The sequence below is a fragment of the Micrasema longulum genome, unplaced genomic scaffold (assembly GCF_059751315.1).
Source record: "Micrasema longulum isolate JH-2025_06_02 unplaced genomic scaffold, ASM5975131v1 h1tg000130l, whole genome shotgun sequence".
NCBI classification, from domain to species: domain Eukaryota; kingdom Metazoa; phylum Arthropoda; class Insecta; order Trichoptera; family Brachycentridae; genus Micrasema; species Micrasema longulum.
The window spans coordinates 284,266-300,200 of record NW_028277336.1 but is presented as its reverse complement, the minus strand read 5'-3'; the positions used below and the strand labels follow the sequence as shown (position 1 = coordinate 300,200).

The following is a 15,935-nucleotide window of genomic DNA, read 5'->3' as shown; positions in this document are numbered from 1 at the left end:
AACGCCCAGTTATCCCGAACAGTTAGTTAAAAGCAATCACTCAGTTCCAGTATATATTCCAAGTGCAGTTACTTTGACTCCTCGTCGCCGTAACACTTGCGCGACACAATGCATTATTTATTCGCCATGTAATAAATACGCATTAAACAGCAAACTCGTTTCTCTGTCGATCTCTAACTGGGGTAGGAGCTCCAACCCTCAAGAACCTAATCCTTCATATATTGCGATTTTCATAGCGAGTTGCGTTAGGTACTAATCGGATATGGAAAACAAAGTTAACAAGCGCCACCGATTCGTTCACAATTTGGAAACTCACCAAAAATAAAGAGACGTATTTCAAAAAAAGGTATTTAAATGCTCAAGACACGACTTCAAACTACTCAAGACAATTCCTGACTATAAAACCCGTACAATCAATGTAATAATTATTTCCATTAGTTTTGTGACGATATTCTTAACTCTCTAGATCAGAGGTCCCCAAACTTTTTTGACTCGTAGACCCCTTGATTGTATTTTCTGTTTTGCGTAGACCCACAAAAACTTTCTCGCGATAGTCCATAATTCAGGATATATAACAGGTATGTCTCGCTGAAGCTATGATTGCTGATATCCCTTTTTAAACTGCACCTTAAGTTCTTCGCCGGTGACAAAGAATTATATTATAATTCTATGGTTGTTGATTATTCCAATTAGTTCTTCTTGTATGACATCTGTTTCTTCAATGTCACCGTGGTTAGTCAATACATCTTCAAACTTAGTTTCAAAGTCTGTGTAAAGGACATTCAAATGTTAAACGTAGGCTTAAACGTCATTCCTGGCGGTTTGTCTGCGCAAAATTTGCGCCCTTCAATATTTTGCTTCACAAGTTTTATTCTGACAAGAAAAGCTGCAATGATGGACTTTCTTTCTATCAAGTTAAGACTGTCATCTTGTATCTGAACGTTTACTTTATTAAATTTGGCGAACACATATTTTAAATACGCAATGTCTGGTTTCCATTTGATTATTTTTTCTTTTAAATCGGGATCTTCATTATCATAGAAAAATACATAGAAAATAAACATAGAAAAAGAACGAGGAATTCATGAGAGCTCTCGCCATTTTCTTCACAGAACTGCGCGAATAACCTAGTATTTAACATCTTGCTTTTGTTTACTGCATTTATGACGATTTGAAGAGATTGATGCGGTCTGCCACTAAGATTTTTGCAATATATGTCGATTAATGACGCAGATAACACCCCTAATACATTTTGTTTTAAATGGCATATAAAACCACATAAGCGCCCGAACACGGTGATGGCTCCATCTTATATTATTCCAGCTGCTTTATTTAATTATAATCAATTGTTGTCTTCAGCAAATCTTTTAAGACTTTCTGATAGAAGAATCCTAAATGACCTAATATTACTTTTTAAAGTGATCAATTCATTAATTGACTGTCCTGATTTGCTGGAGTTGGTGTGTTTCCGTGTACCTGGTCGACATACCCGCCACAGATCTCATTTTTGTTCTACAAGTTCTAGGGCCAACTATCACATGCACTCGCCTATCCCTAGGCTCCATAGATATGGCAATCAGTATGAGGACAAGGCTGATATATTTGGTTCTGGACTTGATAGTTATGAAACGAGTCTGATTTTTTCATATTTATGTATTCATTTCGTTAATATTTTTGGTTTCTTATGTGTATTTACCTACTAGTTGCTATTGTTATAGTTATGCAATTTTATAATTTTTTGTTATAGTTTTATTTATGTATTTTTTTTCTTCGTATATATGTTCAATATATGTTAAAGGCAATTTATGTCGTTTATGTAAAATAAATAAATAAATATTATATTTCATAAAGTAATGTATTTTATCATGAAAAAATATCTCACAACATCAAATATGGGTTTTGAGGAAGCCTGATTTATTTATTTATTTATATAAAGATACATATTACAAAAAAAAACGTATCCCTAACTCTATGAGGCCAAGAGCTCTGAGTTGAGTTGGGATACAACAAAAAGAAAGTGGAAGCTTGCATATTATAAAAGAATCATCATCATTCCCTCTCCGCAGTTGATGGTGCATAGTCTACTGCATTGATACATCAATCGCAGCGTATCTTGATTATTTTTTATTACATGAAGGTAAGATGATCAGTCTTACGCTTCATCTGTGTTAGGTGGATTATTACATTTACGGTAAAATTTTGATGACGGTCTACCTAAATAGGATCCACTCTTGTAGACCCCCATTTACATCTCATAGACCCCCAATTTTTTTTTCAATGCCACGAACCCCCTACAGGCCGTGGTAGACCCCTGGGGGTCCAAACGGACCAATTTGGGAAGGACTGCTCCAGGTAATCTTTTAATCCTTTTTTTTAGCTTTTTTAGTTTAGGTCTCTTACCGTCAATGCCAACTTTAGGCCCATTTTACACGTATCGTTCAAATCCGCACGGCAAGATAAAATTATGGTGAATTGACATCAGTTTTTTATATTATTTTGTATTTATTGAAAAATATTCATTAGCAACTTAGGTAGGCATCTCTCAAAAGGAAATTGAGTGGAGAATAGTCGGCCTCGTGGTGTACTGGTTAATGCGGTTGCCAGACAGAATAAATAAAAATAATTTTAAAAAAAACGTAATAACAAAAATGTAAGCCCACACAATGTCATTTTATCGTGCCGGGTGAGTTTTTACCACTCGATTTTATTTTTCAGTGATTTCCTTTTGCTGTGTGAAATCGGCCTTATGTACTGTTTGATCAAAGAGCCTGTGATGAAGGCCATAAGTTTTCGTTAGTACCTATTGTCCTTAAGTGAGCATTATCCGACTACTGGTGGATTTTGCTTTATTAGTTGCTAATGATGTGGTTATAATATACTCGTATTTATTTATTTATTTATTTATACTTTTACATTGTTTGTATTCTTTTTTTTTATACAGAATAATGTTCCCTCACTGGGGTGTCCTGTGCCGAGGGAAACATATTACAAAATGTGAAACATGCCTAAGATTAACTATTTAACAAAGTTAACATAATAATACAGCTTACCCACCACATACCGCACACCGCATCTGAGGACATAAGTCTCCTTGGCGGTGCCAACATACACGGAAAATTTGCTCGTTGTCAAACGAGAAAAGCTGCCCGAAGGAGCTCTCTGAAATCTGGTAGCCTTAGCATCTTTGTGCTGAAAGAAAGTAATCCAAAAGTACATAATATGTACTTCATTGGATTGAGAAGAGAGGGAAGTGAATTCTTCACTGACTGGGATTTAATTGATTGGACATGATCGATTCGCCGAAATGATTACAAAACTTTTTAAAAGCCTTGAAATTCTTTTTAGAAGCCACCAGATCTGTATATCCGACAGGACCTATAACAGGGCCACGGATAGTAGCGAGAAGCTCCATTCGGTAATCATAGAGAAGGGGAAAGGGACAAGACCACAGGATGTGTTCAGAAAATTGGTTAAGATATCCGCAGCAGCACGAAGGGGCAGCACGAATAATAATAATACAGTAAAAAAAACATAATTTATCCAATTAACCTAATTATCATTAACATAATAATCAATAAAAAACTAAAATAATCATAAAAAACACAACCAATTTATGCAGACCAATAGAACAAATTTCATAAACATTACACACATCTTACCTATTTGGGTTGATCCACTCATCGATCCGTGTTCAACCCACCTCCACTATCCATTTCTTAATAGCAATTTTATATTGTAAGAACTTGCTAATTGTCCTTATGGATAATGGAAGTAGATTATACACTTTAACCGAGTAACAGGCCAATCCTCTTTGACTGAAGGTTGTATTTTTTTTTTGCAGCATCAGGGTGGAGTATATAGTAATCTCTTGTAGCTCTTGTATTTGTAACGGAAGGTAAAGAATAATGTTTACGTGCGTATAGTAACAGAACTTTTACATAAAGTTGTTTTATAGATTTTACATTGAGATTTTCAAATATACCGAGGGAGCTAGTTCTGATTGGGATTCTTAAGATAATTTTTATTAAAGCTTTTTGTGCAATTATTATTTGCTTGATTAGTGTGTCATTTGCACATCCCCATCCAATTATCCCATATTCCAAAACTGATTGAGTTATTGCGTAATATATTTTTACAAGTTCTTTTAGGCTAATTATATTTCTTATAGTTTTAAAAAAGGAAATTTGCTTTTTAAATTTATTTTTAATGTGATCTATTTGATTAGTCCATCTTAAATTCCCATCTATATAAATTCCCGAATGTTAATTGAATCTACTCTATCTAACGATTTACAAATAGGTTTAATATTTGGAATATGGTTATTTTAATTACAGTTGTGAATAGTTAAGGAAAGATTTGGACTATTAATAGTTTTATTATTAATTTTAAATGTTATGTATTTTGTTTTCGAGTGATTTAGTGTTAGATAATTTGAGTCTAACCATTTTTTTACTAAGTTGAATAATTTTCAGCCTTTCCAAATTTAATATCCCATGAGCTATATATATATTTATATATATATACACATTCATATAATGCTTTTGCGTTCGTCTGAATTTCGCTGGGATTCTTAATAGTAAAAATATAATATTATGTACGAGTATTAAGTTATGGATTAAAAACACTGGTTTATAAATATGTAGGTATTTTATTAAATCAAATCATGAAGAGGTCGATTATGTAGTAATGGCGTTTTCGCAAAATAATTACGTAAGAAAATGTCATATATTTACTAGTATTTATTTTTAAACAACCATGTTTTTTATTTAATATTTTGAGTTCGTCATAATAACAATTAATAGTGTAATTAAAATGCACAGCACAAATAATATCGGAAAAAATATGTATACACACTTATTAATTAAAAATAAATCTTGTTATTTATATACTTAAAACAATCTTCACAGCTCCGCATTCTAGTTCTAGAGTAATTGACTATAAAGAAAGACATTTTTTCAAATTTAAATTGCCCCTTGTTCTTGGAAGGACTATGATTAGTAAAATGCAACAGTTTAAAAAAATATTTGAAAAATATAAAATAACGAAACAAAGTATTTTAGTAAATTAATATTACATTTTCTTAACCAATTGTTTTTTTTCATGTACACAATCCTTTAATCCAACACCGAATTTCAAAAAAAGCAGCACATTTGGTTGAATTAAAAAAATTATTTTAAAACACTAGTCTGTCTGTCTTTTACAGAATGTTCTAAAGTTCAGTCATTTGAAAGAAGAAAAAAACATGGAGTCATACTTTTCAATAATTCCTTTTCCATAATTTATGCAAATAAACATATAATTTAGCCATGTTATAGCAAAATAAATTTATAAATACGCCGTTAATATTACGCGCGTGCGTCCCCAGTCCCCATCACTGTCATCAACCGACTGAATTTGTTTTACACACCCCTCACATAACTATATTAATTCAACTTTGTTTCCTGGAATATGTGATTTTTTATTTCTTTATTTAATATATTAGATATAATTTGAATCGTACATTGGTGGATTTATTACCAAATGGCAACTTCTTCCAACCAACTGATGATGATGATTTCATCAAATAAAGGTATTATTGAGCTAATTTAAGTTTTTTTAATTTTTATTTCACTGCTCAAAAAACGTATGTTTTTTTAAAATACTAATGTTGTATTATTTTTAAAAATTATTATTATCTAGTTATTCTCAACTTTACTGTGTTATATTTATATTTAGAACATAATATTTTCTCATGGTTATTGTTATCTTTTATTTAGAGATGTTATGTTTCTTTTTTACTTTTTGTTTTTTGTATTATATGTTCACTAAATTTTTTGGTTTTAATTATTCTATTATTTCATAATATGTACTACATGATTATTGTGCACTGCTGTTATTATTTCTGTAAATGATTATTTTGTGTAAAAGGTTCTTTGAACCGTGGATGTATAAATTAATAAATAAATAACAGCGTCTCTGTCTTCCTTGGTATGAGTTCTATCTTCGTGGTCTCTCTTATACAGATGTGTTGCTAATTTAGCGGACATTCATTCTTCGCGTAGCAAGGATAAATATTTTTTGTATTAAAATTCAGCATAGTTATAAAAATTTTACTTGTCGGCTAGTGTGACATCACAGCCACACAAGAGTTAATAAACCAACAATATGTTCATATACCACTGAAGGTAGGAAGAAATTGCCTCAAGGCAATATGCCCGCCCTTATACATATTTATGTAAACTGTATATGTATATAAAGTGTTTAAATAAATAAATTAACAAATAAAATGGCCAAATAGAGCAGAGCCAAATCTACCACATAAAACAAAAACATGGTATATTTTGACGGTAATAATATTTTTGAAGTCCATCGTCATTCTATTGATAAAACCAAGAATTTTGATAGATTTGTTCGTTTAGTTCTGATTCACCATATAATTGATTTATAGATCAAAAATACGTAATAATATAATAATAGTATATTGTATTTGATTATAATTCCGAAAATTAAGGATGTGATTATTACTTTATAAATTTGATTATTTTTATGCTCACTGATTTGATTAAATTAATAGTGCTTTATCATCATTCCCTTTCCGCACCTAATGTTGCAAAGGGTACACCAATCGGAGCATATCTTGATCATTTTGTTACATGCAGGTAAGATTATCAGTCTCACGCTTCAGGTACCAGTCCAGGGACTATAAAATATTTTTAGTGTAATAACAGTTAGAAATAATTAATAGTGCTTAACTCTATTCAACTTTCTGACATACATGTTTATTCTTATTGCTTAAAGTGGGGGTCAGTTCTATATAAGCTTCTGACGTCACTGCGACCAGTAAAAACTATTATGATGAGTCCCTGTGAATAGTTCTCGCCCTCGAAGCCCAGATCTTTAATGAGCCTGGCTACTGTGTGGAAGGCCAGAGTTCTTATTTTGCTTTATGTCACCCTTTTGACATACATATAATAAGAGTTAATTAATGATAAATTATCTGTCAGTCACTTAAAGCTTAGTGTTTCAATTCGTAGACATTATTTGTTGTATGCTCAAAGCAATTTCATTCTCTTAAAAGTGCACAAATGTTTGCACAACGACGTACTAGTAACTGTACAAAAAAGTGATAATAATTTATAAACTTGGAAAGACTCCACTAATTGGGCATATAGAAAGCCTTGATTATGGCTGACTTCGCCGAGACATTTATTTTATACACATAACATGCTGGACGGAGGATTGTATGTCCCAAAATTATAAGCCAAGATATGCTGGGAAAATTTACTTCCCCGGACATTAACATCTGAAGTAAGGTTGCAGGAAGCCTTCCTTTCAAATGACCAGGACTTAAAATCGTACAGCGCAAACGATTAATGTATTTGTTTTATTCAGTCACTCCAAATTTCTTGATCTTTAGAAGGTCCGTTGTGAAATCAAATAGTTTCTGTTGTTGGGTTTCACTCTTAGAGAAGCTCGTAGAGTAATATTCTCGTCCGTCGCTGATAAACTGGCCACCTGTACCTTCCAGGTGCTCTGATAAGCAGCAGATCAGGATGGTCTCGGCTCCCTCTTTGGGTGTCTTCATCATATTCATCAGAAGGGAAACTATCGGAACAGACTTGAACTTGGTAGTCATTTGGGTGTCCACTATACCAGGGTGGTTGGCGTATGACCGCACGGGAATTCGGCGAGATTCCAAATCTCGGTTAAGATATCTTGAAAACATCAACTGAAAACAATAAAAGGTAGTTGAATACACAATTTATTTGATCTTAACATAGACCCGATAGTGAATTGTTGATAGTCATAGAAGCATGAAAATGATGCATAAAAATGATGACTCAAGTTTAGCAACCCTGATTTGAATAATTTATGTGGCAAAAATTGGTTTGATTTGTACAAAAACATTTTGACAAAATGCAGAGAACGTAAAACCTAAAAAACCGGATCAGCGTGAAACGATTTCGTTTTAGAATTTTATCTAGGTGTCTAGAATGAGATTATCCCTGCTGCTGTATCCATAGTAAAATGCATTAACACTTTTTATCCCGGAGCCGTGTAAACACGTGGTTATATAACCACGCGTTGTGTCCCGGTCCCGCGTTTTCACGTGGTTTACCAGCTGTCTAAAAAAGTTCATTTTATTGATATCTAGTGACTGTTACTAGTACTTTTTTGCTGCTGGTAAACTACGTAAAAACACGGGACCGGGACACTACAAGTGGTTATTATAATCACGTGTTTACACGGCTCTGGGATACAAAGTACAAAAAAGGAGTGAGACCCTGTATATGTGCGAACATTTCAATGTGGCTCTCCATAAAGACCAATGTTGGCAAAACTATCGTACAAAAATGTTTTGAATTGTTTCAAATAAATATGAGAAGTTTCAACAGATTTTACAGTATTTTCATAACTATGACATTTTTTAGAAACCCTTCATAAAGCAGGAAATTTCACAAAAATGGGCCGGGCACAGGGTAAATTCTATGTGTATTCGGCCGTTACTCAAAGTGATAATATTGAAATAACATGTGTATTTTGTTGAATAAAGACTCAATAATAATAATAATATGCCAATACAAGTGTACCTGTGCAAGTTTAGACTGCCCATAAGCAGCGGACTGATGATACTCTTCCTTGAAATGTATGTCATTATAGCAAATTGGAGTTACCATATGAGCACAAGAGCTGACGTTCACAATCCTAGAAAAAATCTTTCCTTTGGTCCCGGCCCGTTCTAAATTCTTCATCAGCAAATGGGTCAAATAGAAATGCCCGATGTAGTTGGTAGCCAAATGTGTTTCAAAGCCGTCCTCGGTGAGTTTAAACGGTGCATCTATTACTCCAGCGTTGTTGACTAAGAGGTGGATCTCAGGATGCGCCTTGGTGACTCTGTCAGCGAATGCTTTGACTGACGATAGAGAGGAAGTATCAATTTCCGTGAATTCAACAGATCCTGGATGGTTTTCTTCTTTAATTTCTTTTGACAGCGCCTCGCACAAGTTTGGTTTTCTTACGCCTACTATGACGCGCATTCCAGATTTTGCCAATCCTTTGATAACGAAGACTCCCATACCTTTACCTCCTCCAGTAACAACCGCTGTAAGACCCTTTCTGTCTGGGTAGTAATCTAGTTTATTAAACCCTCTCATAGCGAGTCCTGCGAACAGCGATATGAATCCAGTAAGTACCGTGTGGATTGGGTACTTTATTCCCCGTAAAAAAAATCCGACGGAGTTCTTCTGTTTCGACAGCGCCATAGTCAACCAAGCCACGAGACATGATACAGCTATACCAATTATCATTTCAGATGGCCTTCAGATACGGAACTGATCTAGAACAACAATAAATCGTTATCGGATCTTAAAGAATCATGAAATAAGGTCGTAATGTTGATAGATATTTTGCCCAGCTGAGGTTAAAAGTATCTGCTAAATAGGGAAATATCACATACTATGAATACCGATAAAAACATATAAAATGTATTTAGAAAAGTAAATTGTATTTCTAAAATCATATGAATATTGTGATGAAATGTTTTCATACATAACTTTGAAAAAGAAATTATTTAAAAAAACGCGACATGTTTAGCATTGATAACTGTGTGCATGTTCTATAAAAATTTAAACGGTTTCGAAAAAAGTTCAAAATGAACATGAGTCGTGACGTATTAAGGGCGTGGCCAATGCAATGACTGAAAATTTACAGTAGAATATCTCATATTTACAACAACAAACCATCACGTCGTTTCCCCGTAGGGGTAGGCAGAGAGGATAGAACGCCATAACACTCTATCTTGGCATACAGACCTCGCTTCCTCTACATTCATACATCTTCTTATGCACGCACGCCGATTATTCCTACTTTTGACATGTCCATCTTCAAGTATTTGATGGACTTGATCGTGCCATGCCTTTCTCGGTCTTCCTCGTTTTCTGCATCCATCAACATTTGCATCGTAGATCCTTTTAGTCGTTATTTCGCTGTCCATTCGCTCTACATGTCCAAACCAACGCAGCACCCCTTTCTTAATTCTGTCAATAATGCATGTCTCAGCCTTACACACTTCACGGATTTCGACATTTGTGCACCTATCATACATCGTTTTACCACACATTCGCCTGAGGGATCGCATTTCGACAGCATTCAACCTACTTTCATCATTATTTTTCCAATTCCATACTTCGCTTCCATACATTAGAGTTGGAACTAGAACTCCGTTGTGAACTGCTAGTTTAGCCTCCTGCGATAAACATTTGTTTGCCAAAGTAGATTTTAGTGCACCGTTCATATTTGAGAAGCAGAAATGACTTGTTGGCTTATGAAACATGTGAAACGCAAAATGTTTTTTTTTCATTCAAGACTTTTGGGCTTAGCAGGGCAGTATTAGTATACAACATGTCCAATAATATACATACATGACAAAAGAAAGTAAACAATGAAATTAAGATAGGCGGTGGCTGAGAATTTTGATCAACAGGTTTTGAACATTGTTTTCCTGTCTTTCAAAAATGCCCCCCCACAACCACAACTGCACGTCGCGTCGGACTGATTATGTTTAACTAAAATCGACATTTCGTTGACCCGTTTTCCGAACCCCAAAACGGAACAGATTTTAAGGCCACATGATCATCAAAAACCGTGTTTTTTACCGTGTGGGTCGGGACTCTCTGGGGGGTTAAGATTTGGCGCTACGTCCCCGTCGCCTCCCCCAGGATCTTCTTAGCGAGACACGAGTTGAACGTAGTTATGCAGAATTCAGCCAGCCAGAGAAAAGTGAAACTAAGATAATAGAACTTTTATGTAAAGAGTGAATAATCAAATCTACACAAGTAAGGTCAGATTTTTTCTGAAGGTGATTATTTATTTTATTTTTGTATAAAAGCGGTCCAGCTGTTTTTAGCTAAACATAGAATTGACCTTACTACAACAGCTTGCTCACCACATACCGCAACCGCATCTGAGGACATAAGTCTCGTTGGCGGTGCCCACATACACGGAAAATTTGCTCGTTGTCAAACGAGAAAAGCTGCCCGAAGGAACTCTCTGATATCTGTTAGCCTTAGCATCTTTGTGCTGAAAAAAAGTAATCCAGAAGTACATAATATGTACTTCATTGGATTGAGAAAAGAGGGATGTGAATTCTTCACTGACTGATTACAAAACTTTTTAAAAGCCTTGAAATTCTTTTTGGAAGCCACTAGGTCTGTATATCCGACAGGACCTATAACAGGGCCACGGATAGTCGCGAGAAGCTCCATTCGGCAATCATAGAAGAGAAGGGGGGAGGGACAAGACCACAGGATGTGTTCAGAAGATTAGTTAGGATATCCGCAGCAGCACGAAGGGGAGTCAACAATATTAAAAACAAATCATTTTTGATTACATTTACCATGACCTGATAAAAACTGCGTAGTCCAGCGATCGGGGATAACCCAAGAAGATTCTAAGCGCTGACGGATTGCAGGAAAAAAAAGAAAGGTAACTCTCCATGAAGGGGAAGATTTCCATCGCGATTGCCAAGCATCATGAACAGCATTTAATTTTTAAATATTCGATTGAGACATTCCTTCAGTTGGGAGTAGACGGACGCCACCAATAACAGAGGAACGCCTTATTTTTTTCAAAATTGTGGACTGGCTGCTTTCTGCATAACTACGTTCAGTTAATCCTATGAGAGGTGAGGGGGGTCGCCAGCTAGCTTTTCTACTCATAAGGAGGTATTCAAAACAGTTGAAAAACACGGATCTAAAACGCACCGCCAGAAACAGGTTAAATAAAATATTTATTTAAAATTATGCAATGTTATCGAGAGCTTATCTCATTTTATGTAACAGTCAATAGGTCGACAGTTTTATAATATTGTTAATGGAACTGTTTTGTGATTAGAATTTTTTATTTTTTTTATTTATGGCATTGGTTTGGTGGTTACGGTAGTTAGACTGTTTCACGACAAAATGTTACTTAAAGAGTTTTAAAATATATAGTTTTAATAAGAAATATTTGTTAAAAATAATGATTTTTGCGTTTTTTAGGCAGGTATTAAAAAAAAATTGTTTCATAAGGGAAAATGCAGTATAAACTACTTAAATTAGATTAATAAAATGTCCTAAAGTCCTTAAAATATAGTATGATTAGAATGACAGTTGTCAGAAAAACTGACGACATAACTTTGTAGTAAAGTCTAAGAAGTTATTTATATTGACACACGAAAAATCATACGTATTTGGTATGTTAATTTATTTTTTTAATACAATGCTTGACAATAAACATAAATATATAAAATTAGCTTTAAAACTAAAAATTCATGCTCTTCATTCATAATTCATTTAATCATTAAATCAAATGCAATTTTCCACTCTCACTTTCCTTCAATCATCCTTTACGACTCCTTATCAATTTCCTTCTTTTTCTTTCCACTATCTCCTTGTTTTGTCCATATTTATCTTATTTTAATATTTAGTATATTTATTATTTATATAGTTTAAACTTCAAGCCGTCGTCGCTTTATTACAGTATTATTTAGTGAATACATATAATTGGATGGCAGGCGTATACTATGTATACATTTTATATAGTTTTTAAAAAATATATTCATTTAACCTGTACATCTGTTTGTATTCGAAATAAATAAAATAAAATAAAATTTTAAAAAAAACTAAAATAAACCTTATTATTAACGACGTTCTTATAAGGTTACATCGTTTTGCAAAAACGTTAGAGATGGACAAATTGATCAACATAATTTGATCGAATAAAAAAAAAAATATTTTGATAATGTTCACGAAAAAAGTATAAATGTCTTATATTTTGGTGAACTCTATAATAGGTTTGTTTTTGCGTTTTAATATCAATTTTCGGAAACAGAATTTCATGTTTGCATGAAAAAACTGATAAAATCTATTTGATCGGTACATGATCAGTGGTCAGTAATTTCGCATCACTACTGACATGAGTTTGACAGTTGTCATTTAATTAAGCTAAATTTTAAGGACTATAGATAATTCGATTGCCCTATGTTATTTTGTTTCAATTACCGAGTAACATATTATTACTACGCATAAATCCTTTTTGATAATCTACTGTCTCATATTTGTTGAAATCTGTCTCAGTACAGTGGACATTTAAACCAGCTAACGACAGATGAAAAGCCCTGTAAATGCCTAGATTACAACATTTATTTTATTGGGTAAACAAACAGTATGTACAGGAATATTGACAATTTCGAGTGTTAGATGAAAAGGCTGAAGATTTAGAATTGTAAAAGGTATGAAGAAAGTGTTTTCAAAATTGAGTAAAAGGATATTTCGATTTCCGACTTGCTTAAATGATGCACATGCTTTCACTCCCTTGGAAACTGACCCTTATTCAAATATGCACAAACACACCCTCTAACGCATGTATACATGCACGTACACTAGAGTAGGCCAATCATGTATGAAGTTTTTTTTATGTTTTTAGACATCAAAGAGAAAGGGGTCTAAAAAGTTGCATTTTGAAGGTAAAAATTGAATCACATTGAAGGTAAAAATAATCTAAAAAATATTCCATACTACTTTTGTCCCTCAACCAAAGTTTGAAGTTTATAATTGTCTGAATATTTTGTTAATTATTTATATTGACAACTTATTTTTTTTGTTGGTAAAGATTAATCACACTACAAATTCGAACACGTTTTAAAACTACCGAAATGCAAAAAGTTTACACTCCGCGGGACTGATTCCGTTGAGCGCTTGGCTTATATTGATGAAAACAATGGCTCATTAAAACAATGCTACCCATTTATTACAAAACAAAGTGCTCACGCCCTTGGATGCTTATTTAATAAGGTTTAATGCACATTATAAAATTTAATTGGACCTATTTTCTAACTTAAATACGAATAATATAGATGTACATATATACCTAGTTTTTAAAACTGTGAATATTTTGTTAATTATCTCTGTTTATTCTCTAATGTAAAAACATTTTAAAAAAAGTATATTGTTAAGTGTCCTCGGCACGGGTGAGGTCACATTATTTTTACTATTAATTATAGTTTGCAAGAAAAAAATATGTATATATAAAATATATTTAAAAAAAAAAAATGACAGCCGGTTTAGCGCAAAAAGTTTACTTTTTCGAAAACTTTAAGCTTGAGGGCCAAAAGTAGTATCAAATATTTTTTGCATTCCGAGTAATCCAAAACGCAACTTTTTAAACCCCCTTTATTTCAAAATTCGGAAACAAAAAGTACCGGCCCACCCAAACGCACACGTTTAAGAATGTACCATAATTTAATTCGTATGATCATATATTTTTTATATCAAAAGCATTTTTCACTTTATGGTTTGACATTTTACATTTATAAATTTGTATGAACCACTAGAGTTATACGTCAACCAGTTTCGATGTTACTTCCTCATCATCGGGACTTGAACTCCAAATGGTTCATACAAATTTATAAATAGATAAGTGTATGAGTATTATTTAGAAACATCGCTGGTCTGTCTTCCAATCTTATCTTCATTATGTAATTTAATCGCTGTTGTAGTATGTTTCTACAAAACAAATAAAAAAAACGATTTCCATAACGCGATGCGTAGGGCTCTAATCGCATTGGACAAATATAGTACACAACGCAACCTGTTCACAATTTTCAAAACTCACCAAAAATACAACTCGACGTATTTATTTTAAATATCGCACTCAAATTTAAATTCACAAAACACGACTATAAACTGCTCTACGCAATTCCTGACTAGCCGCCGATACATTTGAAAGTGATATTTATTTTAAATTTATTCAATGAGTTTTGTAGCGATATTCTGTACTCCACCAGACCAGGGGAGGCCAACTTGTCAGACCCGAGATCATTTCACTGTCCAGAGTCCGTGCGATCTACCAACCATTTAATCAGAGTTTTGTAATAGACTTAACCGTATATTAAATTGGAAAATATTTTGTAATCGCTTGCGAATGGGTGCGTAGGTTTTCACGGCCACTGATATCAATGCGTATATTTTTTGGGCGATTCTGTGTAAATTAGATTCGTTCCGACATTTCTGTAGAGAAAAATTGTGTTCATGTACTAGTAATTTGTACCGTGTCGCGGTCGGCAGCAAGAACATTCCGTGTAATTGTTGTAGTGCGTAATACCGGGAACAATGTTGAGTTTAATTTCAGCCCGTGGTCTTTGACTATGTTATTTCAAAATTGTATGGTTGTTTTAGTTTAGAACTCGGTAAATTTAGTAGCTAATAACGTTGTAAATAAATTGAAATTATGGTTTGACAAAAATGTATTATTTTCAAATACGGAAAAGACAAAAATCATCCCATTTTTTATTAACAAAACAAATTTAGATTCAGTAGTAAAAATAATTATTTATTAAAGCAATTGTAACAAAACTAACTGCGATCTAACATGTTCAGTAACTTGATACAACAGATAAAATTAAATATCTTGGTGTATACATAGACCAAAACTTAAAATGGAATGACCATATTAGTGAACTAGTAAAACAAATTAGAAAATGTAAGTACATATTTGTTAGATTAAGGAATATTTTTTAAAAATCAATAATTTAAAATATCTTATTACTCAATTGTACAATCTTTGTTACAATATGGTATCATAGGATGGGGTGGTGCATATGCCAATATATTAAACCGTCTTAAAATAGTACAAAGATTAATTATTAAAGTAATTTTAAAGAAACCCTCAACATTCAATACGGAAAGTCTATATAAAATATTAAAGGTTGCAGTAGACACTCTTTATAAAACAAATTATATTACACAAATTTATAAAGAAGAAAAAATACAAGAATTTTAGATGAATAAGTAACTCAGATACCCACATAATATTAAAATTCCTAAATTCCACGCAAGTCATGGTCAACATAGCTTTGTCTTCAAAGGTGTAAAAAGTTATTATAATCTCCCCAAAGAACTGAAAACTATTAAAAATAA

General features: G+C 33.2%; 1 protein-coding gene across 1 annotated transcript; it reads right to left on the bottom strand.

Moving 5' to 3' along the window:
• Positions 1 to 6,739: 6,739 nt before the first annotated feature.
• Positions 6,740 to 14,746, bottom strand: LOC148284340 (polyprenol dehydrogenase-like). Its single transcript, XM_088241468.1, has 3 exons — positions 14,632 to 14,746; positions 8,571 to 9,316; positions 6,740 to 7,708 (listed from the first exon to the last, which is right to left on the bottom strand). The coding sequence occupies exons 2-3, from the start codon at positions 9,285 to 9,287 to the stop codon at positions 7,364 to 7,366; spliced, it is 1,062 nt and encodes a 353-aa protein (XP_088097594.1). The 5' UTR covers positions 9,288 to 9,316; positions 14,632 to 14,746; the 3' UTR covers positions 6,740 to 7,363.
• Positions 14,747 to 15,935: the final 1,189 nt, after the last annotated feature.